Genomic DNA, 14,595 nt, shown 5'->3' with positions numbered 1-14,595 from the left:
GTTGCGTCAGTCACGAGCACTATTTGGCATGACAGTCCCGTTCAAGCTCACGAACGAATTCAGTTTAAAGGTGACATATTTGACATTAATAATTTGTTTTTAATATGTCAAAGTGACAAATTGTGATTTACAACCTGTATCCTTTACCAAATAACTTTACATGACTGAATGGCGCCGATGTGAGAAGGGCGCTACCTTTCGCCATTATTTAGCCATCTAATTTAATGTATTTGACATTTGCTGATAAACCGTTACTGCGCATCAAAACCATTTACGTCATCAAATTAGTAATCAAATTAGCTTTTGGACAACATGACCGTTGTGAGGGACCGGTGTGAGGGCACATCGGAGGGAGCGTTAATGAAATATTTGGTAATTCCCTTCCGCACCACCAAGTGGCAGTATCTAAACACGCGTCAACTATTCAAAAGCCAGCCAAATAGTTTTCTGACCTGCATGTGGGTGAGATTTCCTTCCATTCACAGCAGCAATGGCAGCCTCCTGTACCAACGCGATACGGGTGCGTTTGTATTTTGATTACCCTCCGCCCTCGGTGACCGACTGTCGCATGTGTTGGGTGCTCGTTGACTTGAACAAATGCCGGGTGGTAGCCGACCTAGAAAGCATAATACGAGAAAAGTTCGACTTCAGTCGCCGAAGCATTTTGAGTCTGTTCATTGAAGACTGCTACCTGCCACATACAGAGAGCATCTACGTAGTCCGAGACAATGATAGCATCAGGTACGAAACACACACACACACACACACACACACACACACACACACACACACACTATGCACACATTTGTTTCAATACGTCTGATTCACGTGTACTTCTAACCCGGAGCATTAGCCAGTGTCGTTCTGAAAATGTCCACGCTGTAAACGTTCCCTAGGATCCCATTCTGTTATCACACAGCCGGGATTCATTAGACAGGTTATACAAGTACTGTAGGCTCTGAGTCTAGCTATAATCGATATCTATAGATCAACATCTGTTACTTATGCATATACTAACAGCGCTACTTTGGGAGAGTCTGTACTCATCTAACCACCCCTGTTGTTGTATTCTGATCAACAGAGTGAAGGTGGAAACCATAACCCTGGTCAACGGATGTAAGGCCATCACATCTACTGTGAACGCCAAGAAGCGAGGGAGAGGTGCTCAGGAACAGGAGGAGGAGTCGACCGCACAGAATGAAGTGAGTGCCGGGTGGAAGAAGAGGAAGAAGAGGAAGAATGAGGAGAGCCTGGAGGACCATTCCATCTCAGCCACGGTTGAAGAGGAGAGTGTAGCACACCCCAAAAAGCTGAAGAAGAAAGATAAGGACAAAGGGTCTGTGAAGACTGGAGAAGGGACAGAAACCACTTCCTCGTCCACAGGACCGTCTTCCGTAGCAGCCAATCGGGACAAAGGCACCAAGAAGTCAATCACCTCTGCCAATGGTGAAACTACATCAAAGGCACAGAGCCGGACAAAAAACTCTCCTGTTTCCAGCAGTAGTGAGGATGCAGAAGATTCCAGAAAAAAAAAGAAACAGAAACCTCCCCCCAAAACACCATCAGCTAACTCCGCACCCCCTGTTGCCCCAAAAGTCACCCCTATCGTCAAAACTCCAGCGGCAAACAAAAAACCACGCCCGCCTCCGTCATCATCATCATCCGATTCGGACTCGTCCGACTCATTGGATGACGATGGCACCAGCAAAGTAACCACAGGCCAACCTGCTGTTAAAACCAAAACCTGTCTCCCCAAGCCTGCAACCAACACATCCACGCTCTCCAAAACCCCTCCTAGGGACAAAGACGCCCTCTCACCCCCCAGACTTGGCCTCCCACTCTCCAGCCCCACAAACTCGCCATCCACCGGCCCCAAAGCACCAGAGGCACATAAGACCCAGACGGGGCCCGGGAGCTCGGATTCTAGCGACACTAGCAGCGAGGAGGAGATCAAGCTGGTCATCAAACGGCCCGTCCCGGGACTGGGACTGGTGGCGGCACCTGCTCCGGAAGCGTTGCCTGCTCAGAGGGGCCGGGGACTCCCCAGGGGTTGGGAGAGGGGGCGAGGTGGCGGTGTGGGGGTACGAGGCGGGGGTTGGGACATGGGTCCAGGGGGTAGGGGTCGGGGAGGCCGAGGGGAGGGCAGAGGGCCAGGGGGCGGAGCGCGGGCGGAGGTTGGTTTTGACTACGGTGGTGGACAACCAGCTCGGCAGCAGAATCCCCCGGAGCAGTTGCCTTCACACCGAGGCGACTCGCTGACCAACAACTCCGTGGTGTTCAACGTAAGTCAGCCCACCAGGCGCCCGTATTCCTGTGTTTGGGCTTTATTGAATTTGTTTTCGGTCGTCTGAATTAATTGGATCTCTCCGTGTTGAAAAGTTCTGTGTGCAGAATGTTCACATTTCTATTCAGTTCCTGAGCTGATTGGAATTGACCCCATTGACCCTATTCTGTAGCTTCCCCTTGCTGTTGACTGGAACGTGGGATGGATTACTCTTACTGTGTGTGTGTGTGTGTGTTGTAGAACCCACCAGAGAGTGCCCCTAAGCGGGACTACAGCACCATGCCCCTGCTAGCGGCTCCTCCTCAGGTGGGACAGAAGATTGCCTTCAAGGTAACCCGCGGCTACATATGGACCGCATCCCAAGCTCTCCAAGTGTGCCCTTTCTCTCGTTCCCTTCCCCGACTAGAGAGGGCTGACTGGTACAAGGAATGCAGATGCTGTTAGACCGTGCTGTGTGGAAGTGAAGGAGTGCACACTCCAGGGGAATGCAGATGCTGTTAGACCGTGCTGTGTGGAAGTGAAGGAGTGCACACTCCAGGGGAATGCAGATGCTGTTAGACCGTGCTGTGTGGAAGTGAAGGAGTGCACACTCCAGGGGAATGCAGATGCTGTTAGACCGTGCTGTGTGGAAGTGAAGGAGTGCACACTCCAGGGGAATGCAGATGCTGTTAGACCGTGCTGTGTGGAAGTGAAGGAGTGCACACTCCAGGGGAATGCAGATGCTGTTAGACCGTGCTGTGTGGAAGTGAAGGAGTGCACACTCCAGGGGAATGCAGATGCTGTTAGACCGTGCTGTGTGGAAGTGAAGGAGTGCACACTCCAGGGGAATGCAGATGCTGTTAGACCGTGCTGTGTGGAAGTGAAGGAGTGCACACTCCAGGGGAACGCAGATGCTGTTAGACCGTGCTGTGTGGAAGTGGAGTGCACACTCCAGGGGAATGCAGATGCTGTTAGACCGTGCTGTGTGGAAGTGAAGCCCGCTTGCATTCGTAGTACAATACACTTCCCACTGAAGTGCAGTATATACTCTTCATGTGTTCAGCTCAATCAGCTGTGGCTGTTCCCTTTGTCCTGCTGTTGTTCAGTAGCGGCTCTAATAGTTGCAGTATGGAGTCTCTACATTCAGACAGGCTTTCCTGCTCAGTCTGCGCTCAGAGAAAAATGCGCCCTTTCAACTAACATTTTAAGAAAGTTGTTTGTGTGAATCCGCTAGTGAAAATTCGGTCCTAAATTTAGGTAGCGACAGATTAGATTTGGACTGTATGTTAAGGCGCTGCACGACTCATCGTGTGTGTGTGTGTGTGTGTGTGTGTGTGTGTGTGTGTGTTCACAGTTGCTGGAGCTGACAGAGAACTACACACCGGAGGTGTCTGAGTATAAAGTGAGTAAAAATAGACTTTCTCTGCCCACTCATCTGGTTAAAGAGATCTACCTGGTTAGGATTTTGTTTCATTTCTTCATGTATTGTCTTATGTTGTATACTAGGACTACATACCCATAGTAACACATGAATATATTCAACATGTTTCATTCAATGGAGAATGGTCAGCTTGTTACTTCACAGGAAATGTCTGTATTAGAATACTGTTTCATATCTGTATTTTTGATAAAATATGACATATTTATTCTAAAGGTATAGTCCTTATGTGTATGTATTGTTTTATTTGCTGTCTCTGGTTTTCTCAGGAAGGGAGGATCATTAGTTTTGACTACAGCACCAAACAGATTGAGCTGGAGCTGCTCTCAGGTTATCGAGGTAGGGCCAAATGCACTGCAGGATCCCAAACAGAGCAACACATCTCAAATGGGGGGGAAAAAGGAAAGAGATGCTTTATTTGGATTTTTTGTTAAACCACGATTTGGATTCAGACAATTTTTCCTCTAGCTATTTCTAAAACTTTTACTGTCACCACCTGGTGTTGCTGTGCCTAACCAAGATGTCTGCCCCCTAGTGGACAGATGGATAACCACCTTCACCTGCCTCTCTCCCATCTGTGTCAGGTGCTCTCTGTCTCTTAACTGTTTGCCTGTGTGTCCCTCAGCCCCAGCGGAGCCAGGGAAGTTCGACCTGGTCTATCAGAACGCAGACGGTTCAGAAGATGTTGAGTACGCTGTGACCCGTGGCTCCAGGGTGAGATTGGGTTCTGCAGCTCTACTAGAACAGTTCCTGTGTGTGTTGTGCTGGTTTGTGGTTCTCAAACCATTTCTCCTGGATCACTAGACATTCACATAAGAAATGTTGTTCAAAGCCAAAACTAGCTCACCTGATTGACCTTGTCAAGGGTTTGATGATAAGGTGATGAGTTAAACGTGCTAGCTCTGGAATAGATCAAATGAATGAAAAAGCTCTGGGGTGGGGTGGGGTGGGGTTAAATATGAACCAATGTCAGTGGCACCCAGAGGAGAGGTTTGGGAGTCCGTCACATCGGTTTATATTTAAGAAATCCAATTGACCCTGGGAATGTGGACTGCGCTGGGTCACGTTACCCTCGCGCGAAAGACATAAAATATTATCCAACAATGTTGTTTTAACAGGCCCCGTCAAAACAAAGTCATGCAGGACAATCGAAAATGCGCCCATTATTTGTTAAACAGGTACTATATCTACAGTACTGTCACATCAAAGCTGATGAGTCAAAGCCAGTTTATTGGCTGAAGTGTTGAATGTTGTTTTGGTCATATTGTCCTCCACCTCCACTAAGCCTGCCACTTCTCTCAGTAACATCAGTGTAGCTCTGTTTGGACGAGCTAAACCCAACCCATTGTCCCCAGCTGCATTTTAACCACATCACCCTAACATCGAGGGAAGCCGTTCATTGTCCAGTTATTCACACTTATAAAGGCTTAGTTGAAAAACAGAACCGACGGGCTACTTTAAACCTGGCTTTAGGGAGGGTTAAACATTGAAATAAAACAGCTGTATGCGCAGAATTCAGTGTGTTTTTTCCTGTTACCGTAGGGATGTCTTTGTGACATCACTGCCGTAGAATGAATGGAATCCTTTCTCAGTGTTTTTCCTCTGTATCTCTCTGCAGGTGACTGAGCGGTGGGAATCGCTGTTGGAGCCCAGGCTGGTTATGGTGAATATAGGCTGAGAAAATGATTGGACATTCTTGGTCAACAAGGGTCAGAGCAGGGACAGAATGGTAGTAGAATCGGTGCATCGATTTCTAACACACTGGCCCATTTTATTTGACACTCGAAGCTCCCATTAGTAGGTGAATTATAATAATTTGGCACAAAACTCAAAACAATTTAAACTGTCCCTGTGGACTTAAGGGTGTCCAGTACAGATCTGGCATTTGCCAGATGTTGGACTGGGGCTAGTTTTGACATTGAGAAAGGTTAATCTGGGTCCAGATTAACCTTAGTCCTGGATAAAATGTCACATTTGACTGAGGATTCTTTAATTAAGAATTATTTAGATATTCCTTTGAAGAACTTAGTAATTTTAGCAAACATTACCTCTTAACAAAACCCACAACTCTTAATTTACCCCTGTCTCTCCAGTCTTTTTGAGCTTTAAGGCAGGCTTTTGTTCCGGCCCGGCAGTAAAAAAATTGGTAATTCCCCTGTCATTCTGTCAATTCAGGAAATTAACTAATACAAAATGTTTTAAGATGTTTTTAAATGTACTAATTGGTTAAGTTCAGTTGAACTCGTAACTAAAAAGAGTTCAGCTGGAATTGACCAGAAACATATATTCAGCTAATCCAAGTCTGAATTTAAGATGATGATAATTAGTCTGTTAGTGGTTTAGTTGTGGGTATGATGAACACCTCTTAATGCCAGCAACTTATTTTAGGGAAGGTTTCTCAGATACAGATTACTAAAAAGCAACCTCATTGGAGATTTGCCTAACCCTAATCTTTGTCTGGAATGAAAAAGTACTGGTGTTGAGATATTGCTGCAGGTTGACCAAGTAATGTTAAAGATTTTCTTCAGTCTTTGATCTCTTTTTACTTGTCTTTATTTTAGACAATGGTTGTATTGTTTTGTTACACGTTACACATTGATATAACTGTGAATGTTGCTTTCTGAATAAAACCATTACTTTTTGTAAGAAAACCATAAGAATTGTGGTGTTTATTGACAATAGGTCTATTAGTTATTTGCATCTGCAGCTTTATCCAACCTTCCCACTGAACTAGGTTGTGTGGAGATGGACACGTGCTTTTAAATGTTTGATTATGAGCATTTTTTAAATATAAATGATATTTAATAATGAAATGAATGAGCAATGTACATGGTCATTTATTAACGTCTTCAGTAATCGTGGTTTAACAAAAAATCAACGAAACCGATACTGTACTAAGTTATCTTGACATACACACAATTGTGTCTCAATACTATACAATTAAATGTCTGACACTTTAAAAAACACGTTCATTCTCGGATGTTTACGCAATTACATTTTTTTCATGATCGTGAATCATCGTCATTTATCGTCTCTACCCTCCACGTGTCGATCAGTGCTACTTCCCATTCGGTAACGGGATGCTGCTGATGTCACAGCGCCAACCGAGGTGCCAGCCAGCAGCCGAGAGCAGCAACCGGAATGATGGCGACAACAGAACGAATTCAAACGGAGTCCGTTTAACAACGACGGTAACTGACAAATCAAACTCTAAAATGGAAGTCTTCCCTGATCAAGAACAGCTTCTGTCATTCCTAAAAAAGCTCAAGGAGGTATTCGACGTGTGTGATGAAGATGCTGATGGTTTCATTCGGGTGGAACATTTCGTGGATCTGGGGCTACAGTTCGGGCAAGGAGACAGGGATGAGGTAGGTTTTGGCTCTTCGTATGTAAGTTTGCGACATCCACGAATAATGATGAGAATGAATGAGAATTTGGAGTATGTAGAATCTCATGTCTGTGGGAATATGTTTGAAAACCAAAATATTAGGCCGTATGTGTGCGTTGGTTTGTTGGGATATTAATTAATCACAATGGTATGACAGGCAAACAGGTTGCCAGACCGGAATGTCATGAAGAAGGTGACCGTTAGACTTAGTTTCTGATTGATTATTTGGTTTGGTATAATGGAAAACCTTTTGATGATCGTTATGCTGAGTTTATTTTGGTTTCCATTGCCTATACATTTTCTCAATGACGTAAATCTGTATTTGTACGGGCGCCAACCACTGATAGCCATCCATATTTATCCTGAAGGATAGGTCATTTATTAATGGCTAGGCCTGTCATAGTGGAAATAATGATTAAGATAGATAGGCCAGAGTGATATTGAGCTTCTTTATCAGCACACTAATTCCAATGAAAACATTTATGGTTCTCAAAAACAGAAAATCTCCATTCATTAGGCCTGTAAACATGGGAGAATTGGTTTACCATCTTGCCTAGACCTTTGACAGATTGTGTATTCTATCACCATCCTTTAACTGATGTGTTTAGTGTGTACTCTGGCAACCCTCCACCAAACATGCTTTTTGAGAACCAGCGGAGGTGCAGTAAACGACCTGTCTGTTTAAGGTCAACATCACACTATGGTTCTCTGCTTTCCTGACAAATGGTCTGGGTATCTTTCCCCCTGAGACAACTAAGGATCCATCTGTCTGTCTGTCTCTCTGTGGTCTGTCTGGTCTAAGCTGCTGCCTCCAGTGAACACGTAACTGCTGCAGTGTGGGTTTGAGTCCAACTTACTGCTATTTCAGCAAAACCTTTTCCCACACATTTCATTTCTTAACATTTGTCAAAATATATCTTAGATTTTCTTCAAAAGAAATCAAACCTTTAATTGACGTAAACATGAAAAAGATTATCCTAATATTTTGTCCCAATTATTAATTAACACATAATTAATCAAGAAACGAAGATTTTTCTCCAAAACATATAGATATTGTTACCTCTAGAAAATCTTATGAACCAAGTCTAGTAGCCATGTTTGTCCTCCCATTGATACATACAGTATATTTTTCATGTTCATTTGATTCAATAGGAAAACCTGGTTTACTCTTGGCTTTACCAAACTACAATAGATGGCACCTCTGTGCAAACCAACGATTTGGGAAAAGCTGCTCACATCAAGGCATACAGTGCCCTCCACTAATATTAGCACCCTTGGAAAATATGAGCAAAACAGGCTGTGAAAAAAAATGTAGTTGCTGTTTATCCTCTTGGAAATGTATTTTATATGTTCACAAAAAATGTAATGATTGAAAAAAAAAAAATCTATTGTGAAATAAATATTTTTCTCAAAAACATGTGCCACAATTATTGGCAGCCATAGAAATTCTCATGAGAATGCGATATAAATATGAGGTGACTCACAGGCCACTCATCGTCCTCCATCACTATGGGAAAGACCCAACATTAAAGATGTGCGACAAAAGATTGTTGAGCTATTTCCACTATCAGAGCAACAGTTGAGAAAATCATCCAGGAAGAGGACATTTGTCTATATAGACCACATGCACAGTGAGGAGGTTGGTTCGAGAATCTCCAAGGACCACAGCTGGAGGATTGTAGATGTTATTTGGGTCTCAAAAACTATAATCAATAGCCACCTACATTATCACATATTGTTTGCGAGAGTTGGCAAAAAAAAAAGCATTTGTTGTCTTCAAACACAAAACTCAAACACCTACATGTTACTGGAGCTTTTGATGGGTCCCGGGTTTTATGGTCGGGTCAGACCACAATTCAGCATTTTGTAAATAAACACCAGAGTTGTGTTTATCGAAGACAGAATGATGCCATGCAGAAATGTACCTCATTACCGCTGTGAAGTATGGTGGTGGATCTTTGATGTCTTTCCAAAGGCCCTGGACAACTTGTTAGGAAACATGGTAACATGGACTCCATCAAGTGCCTCTGCCAGGAAGCTTAAACTGGGTCGTGGTTGGATCTTCCAGCAGGACTATAATCCAAAGCTAACCTCAAAATCAACACAGAAATGGTACACTGACCACAGAATCAAGGTTTTTCCTTGGCAGTCCCAGTTCCCTGACATAAACCCATATAAAACCAGTGTCATGAGCTCAAGAGGGGAGTCCACAAGTGTGGACATCAGAATCTGAAGGATCTGGAGAGATACTGTATGGAGGAGAGGATTCTGTATGGAGGAGAGGATTCTGTATGGAGGAGAGGATTCTGTATGGAGGAGTGGATTCTGTATGGAGGAGAGGATTCTGTATGGAGGAGAGGATTCTGTATGGAGGAGTGGATTCTGTATGGAGGAGAGGATTCTGTATGGAGGAGAGGATTCTGTATGGAGGAGAGGATTCTGTATGGAGGAGAGGATTCTGTATGGAGGAGCGGATTCTGTATGGGGGAGTGGATTCTGTATGGAGGAGTGGATTCTGTATGGAGGAGAGGATTCTGTATGGGGGAGTGGATTCTGTATGGAGGAGCGCATTTTTAGCCAGAAATACCAAAGGTGGGTTTAAACTAAAAAGAATTGTCATGCAGATAAAACTCTATTCCATACTTTGAAGGACGGTGGTGGATCTGTGATGCTGTGGGCCTGCTTTGCTTCCATAGGTCCTGGGAAACTTGTTAAACTGGGTCATCATTACATCTTCCAGCTGAGCAGTGATTCAAAGCATCTATCAGTTTATTTATCTATCACGTATCTATTTCTGTCTGTCTGTCTCTTCATAAACAGGCACACACAAAACGTCTGATTACACCAGGTGATAGGAAAATACATTTGTAATGTAAACAGGGTAAAAAGCCAGCATGCCCCCACACACACACACACACACACACACACACACACACACACCCACACACACAAGCCGAAAGGTCTACAAATGGCGGCCTAATTGTTGGCATGGAATGTGCTCCGCGATACACAGGCTGTATCAAACAAATGACCTGTACATCTCCCCATTGATGGACACAGCTTAATGAGCCAGCGTTGCTCCACACGGTCACTTGCCTAATTGGTGTCCTTCACATCCTGGCCAATTCCTCCTGTGAACAACGTCCTCTTTCAAACCGCCGTTTTGCGTGTGTGTACGCAGCTGCCGTCTTTGTCTTCTTGGTTTTGCCTCAGCCATTACGAATCATGTTTTTGTTAATGAGCGATAATAGCTAACTCTGTACATGGCTAAATATGATGTAATGAGGATATACACAAAACATCCAGCAGAGTGCTTCCCAAATGGGACCCTCAGTCGGCACTGAGGGTCCCAAAAAGTAGTGCATCGCAATTTGGTCAAAAGTAGTGCATCGCAATTCTTCACAGTTTATTAGGTTTAGATAGACTGGGTGGTTGTTTTAGATTTGTTTCCTCCAAGCTTGATGATGTTGACGAAGGCCTCGCTGGGGCCATGAATAGCCCGCAACACACCAGGTCAAGCGCCAGTAAAGGAGCCATCTGGAGCATGAGAACAAACCCAGCTCATCGTTCGTTCACCTCTTTCTCTGTTCCTCTCCGTGTCCGTATCTCCCACTGTCTGTCTCTGGTTCTCTCTTTTTTAATTCTTTCATTCAGCCTCCCTTTTTCTCCCTTAATTTCTCTTTCTTTCCCTTCCCCTCTTTCTTCCACTCCTTTTTCCATAAACAGCCTGTCCCTCATTCTCTCCCATTAGTGCAGGGTTATAAACTGGGTCGGCCACTGTTTGCCAGGCCTGATGACCCTATTCAACAGGTCACCCATCATCAGGACCACCGTGATCCGTTCCAAATGCACACTGTGCCCTACTTTTGACCCGCGGCCCATCGGACTAAAGAGAGAACCTAGTGCACTTTGTCGGCAATACGGTGCCATTTGACACACACATTTTATCAGTAATTGCTTTCTCTGGTTGAGACTTGCCTGGTAAACAGTTAGGACCTGGGGTGATTTTTCAGATCATTAAGCTTGTATGAAGACATACAATCTCCGCTAATACTAAAAATAACACAGCGAGCAATGCTAAGCTGAAGTGTGTGTGTGTGTGTGTGTGTGTGCGCGTGCTCTACCTCCATCTCCCAGCTTTGTAAAAAAGCAGCTCCATTGCTCCTCTCCGTCTCCACTCTCTGTCGCCATGGTAATCGTGGTACTGCTTCAGGACCGTAGAGGTGGAATGAATGACAGGCTGGTGCTTGTACAGTATGTCCCACTTTCTTCCCTGTGAGTAAAGCCAAAGATGTTGTATGTTTTAAGTCAAGGCAGGTACATTTCATATCAGTGAGAACTGCCATCATGGTGTCTGTGAAACCATTTTGAAGTAGTCCACTTTTCACGATTGCATTGTCAGCTAATTATGTTTGAACCCTTTGTACTACTTTAAAACAGTGGAAGCCATTGGCAACACAGGCCTTGCTAACGTTTCACGTTTGGCGACTTGTGGCCTCTATTTGTGGTTGTATCAGGATGGTCCACCTCCTTCTGAAGCACTGAAGAGAGAAGGAGAGCCAGTTGGCTTAATGGAGGGAGGTCTGATAAACCCTTCTAACAGGTGATGTTGTTCCTCTGTTTAGATGTTAATGAAAAACCAGGAGAGCAGAAGAGAAGTAACAGAGACCTTTCATCTGTCTCATTGCCTCCGTCTCCTCTCCGTGCGACAAATGGATGATCATACAACCACTTTCCTCTCTCTTCTCTCCTTCTTCCTCTCTTCCATCTCTCATCTCCCTCCCTCTCTCCAACCCCACCCACCAACACCACTTCTCAGTCTCTCCCTCCCTCTCTCCAACCCCACCCACCAACACCACTTTTCAGTCTCTCCCTCCCTCTCTCCAACCCCACCCACCAACACCACTTTTCAGTCTCTCCCTCCCTCTCTCCAACCCCACCCACCAACACCACTTTTCAGTCTCTCCCTCCCTCTCTCCAACCCCACCCACCAACACCACTTTTCAGTCTCTCCCTCCCTCTCTCCAACCCCACCCACCAACACCACTTTTCAGTCTCTCCCTCCCTCTCTCCAACCCCACCCACCAACACCACTTCTCAGTCTCTCCCTCCCTCTCGCCAGCCCCACCCACCAACACCACTTCTCAGTCTTTCCCTCCCTCTCTCCAACCCCACCCACCAACACCACTTCTCAGTCTCTCCCTCCCTCTCTCCAACCCCACCCATCAACACCACTTCTCAGTCTCTCCCTCCCTCTCTCCAACCCCACCCACCAACACCACTTCTCAGTCTTTCCCTCCCTCTCTCCAACCCCACCCACCAACACCACTTCTCAGTCTCTCCCTCCCTCTCTCCAACCCCACCCACCAACACCACTTCTCAGTCTCTCCCTCCCTCTCTCCAACCCCACCCACCAACACCACTTCTCAGCCTCTTCCAGTACTGTCAGCATTCTAATTAACGTCCAGCCATTGGTTCGTTGATTAATTTCACACAGATCATTAGGGCTTCTTATTTGCTTTTTCTACATCTAATGAGTTTGTGTATGTGTGTGTATGTTTGCGTGTTGTGTTGGTGTGGCCCTGTTGTGTACTTAATCTGGTAACAAGGCGTTTAGGTGGATCCATTTGCCGGCGGTGGCAGTAAGACTATGACATCAGATGTGAATCATCTGACTGGTTCCACCTAGATATGTCATATTCCCATATTGGAGGTGTCTGATGTGAGTGTGTGTCTGATGTGTGTGTGTCTGATGTGTGTGTGTCTGGTGTGAGTGTGTGTGTGTGTCTGGTGTGTGTGTGTGTGTGTGTGTGTCTGATGTGTGTGTGTGTGTGTCTGATGTGTGTGTGTGCGTTTTATATTAATGCATAAAAAGAAAAGTACTAAGTCTCATCACAGCTTTTTTTCATCTTCCCTGAAATTGACTGTCACCAAGGACTAGCTGTGTGTGTGTGTGTGTGTGTTATTCAGGTCCATGTGGAAGTTCCCTCAAAATTAGTAAAACCTTAAAAATTGTTTAAGATAAAAAATCTGCAACGTTTTCTAGTAGGGAAACTGCAAATTCTTGCTCAAGGGTTGGGGTGAGGGTTGGGCATTATGGGTTGGGGTGAGGTTGGGCATTATGGGTTAGGGTGAGGGTTGGGCATTATGGGTTGGGGTGAGGGTTGGGCATTATGGGTTAGGGTGAGGGTTGGGCATTATGGGTTGGGGTGAGGGTTGGGCATTATGGGTTGGGGTGAGGGTTGGGCATTATGGGTTAGGGTGAGGGTTGGGCATTATGGGTTAGGGTGAGGGTTGGGCATTATGGGTTGGGGTGAGGGTTGGGCATTATGGGTTGGGGTGAGGGTTGGGCATTATGGGTTGGGGTGAGGGTTGGGCATTATGGGTTGGGGTGAGGGTTGGGGTTAGGTAAAGATGTACTGTTCAGCATAGTGGTGGAGTCAGGGTTACGTTTAGGTTTAGGCATTATGGGTTAGGGCTTTGATCAGATTAAGCAAATTTGGTAATTGAGTTTAAGGTTAGGTTAAGGTTTGGATAGGGACTGGGAATGTGTATTGCTGGGTGGGGGTTAGGTTTGGGTTAAGTCCCTACAAGGATAGAAAGGCTAATGTTTGTGCATGTTGGCAGGGATTTTCAAACTTGGGTCCATTATGCTATGTTGATATGCTATGCGAGTAAGACCCACCTTAGCCTTTAGGGTCCCTAGGAGACAGCAACAAACCTGCAGTCAGATATAATAATTGGGCTGGGGGGTCCCTGGAAGTTGGGACCCCAAAATCAATAATAAGGGTTGTACAGGCAACTGTAAAGGATATTTGCATATTGATGAATAGGATTGCCATTGGGGTGACATTGGGGTGACAAGGAAAGATGGGGACATTGATCTAGAGTAAAATAAATGTTTACAAAATTATAAAAAATAATGAAAGATTGTTTTTATTATACCTACAGAACATGTTTGGTTGCACCCCTAACCATATTTTCCATCAATAGGCAAATATCCTTTGCATTTGCCTGTCCGACTCTGTCCGCCAGTGACATTCAGGGCCTTATTACTTAACATAAGCCATAAGCCATCTAGATTGTCAGGACACTTTCTATTAATAAAGAAAACATTTTCTCTCAGCCTCATGGTCAAATTTGTAGAGTAGCCTGATAACCGCTTATAGCCGAGCTAGCAAAACTGAATGCAACATTTAGGAACTTGGTTGCTCACGAAGAGATGTTTCCTGGGGTTCCTCGCCGATAACCCTTGAGGGTTATTTTGGGGGTACTTGACATACAAACTTTTTGAACCCCCTGTGTGTGTGCAAGTCCCTGAATGTGTGTATGTGAGTGTGTAGGACAGAGGGAATGTAAACACACAGTGACATATCCCCATTTCCCCTCCAGTTTCAGAAGGTGTCCTTCTTTAACCAAAGGTCATAAAGAAACTGTGGCGTCCATGTTGGCTCTCATCTGCCCTCACGGAGCCCTGATGGGGAAATCAAAATGTCACTATCAGCA

General features: G+C 45.1%; 2 protein-coding genes across 2 annotated transcripts in view; both read left to right on the top strand.

Moving 5' to 3' along the window:
- Positions 1 to 221: 221 nt before the first annotated feature.
- Positions 222 to 6,349, top strand: coil (coilin p80). Its single transcript, XM_013131324.4, has 7 exons — positions 222 to 741; positions 1,082 to 2,282; positions 2,525 to 2,614; positions 3,618 to 3,665; positions 3,971 to 4,040; positions 4,327 to 4,415; positions 5,320 to 6,349. The coding sequence occupies exons 1-7, from the start codon at positions 491 to 493 to the stop codon at positions 5,377 to 5,379; spliced, it is 1,809 nt and encodes a 602-aa protein (XP_012986778.2). The 5' UTR covers positions 222 to 490; the 3' UTR covers positions 5,380 to 6,349.
- Positions 6,350 to 6,783: 434 nt separating this feature from the next.
- The window catches only part of rab11fip4a (RAB11 family interacting protein 4 (class II) a), a 62,237-nt gene continuing 54,425 nt past the window's right edge, over positions 6,784 to 14,595 (top strand). The window contains exon 1 of the mRNA XM_029123786.2: positions 6,784 to 7,069. Coding sequence (XP_028979619.1) covers positions 6,791 to 7,069 — 279 coding nt within the window. The 5' untranslated portion in view covers positions 6,784 to 6,790. The remainder of the gene's footprint in view (positions 7,070 to 14,595) is intronic.

Source organism: Esox lucius, chromosome 11, assembly GCF_011004845.1.
Source record: "Esox lucius isolate fEsoLuc1 chromosome 11, fEsoLuc1.pri, whole genome shotgun sequence".
Classification (NCBI taxonomy): domain Eukaryota; kingdom Metazoa; phylum Chordata; class Actinopteri; order Esociformes; family Esocidae; genus Esox; species Esox lucius.
The sequence above is the reverse complement of the archived record's forward strand: the minus strand, read 5'-3'. Positions and strand labels throughout refer to the sequence as shown.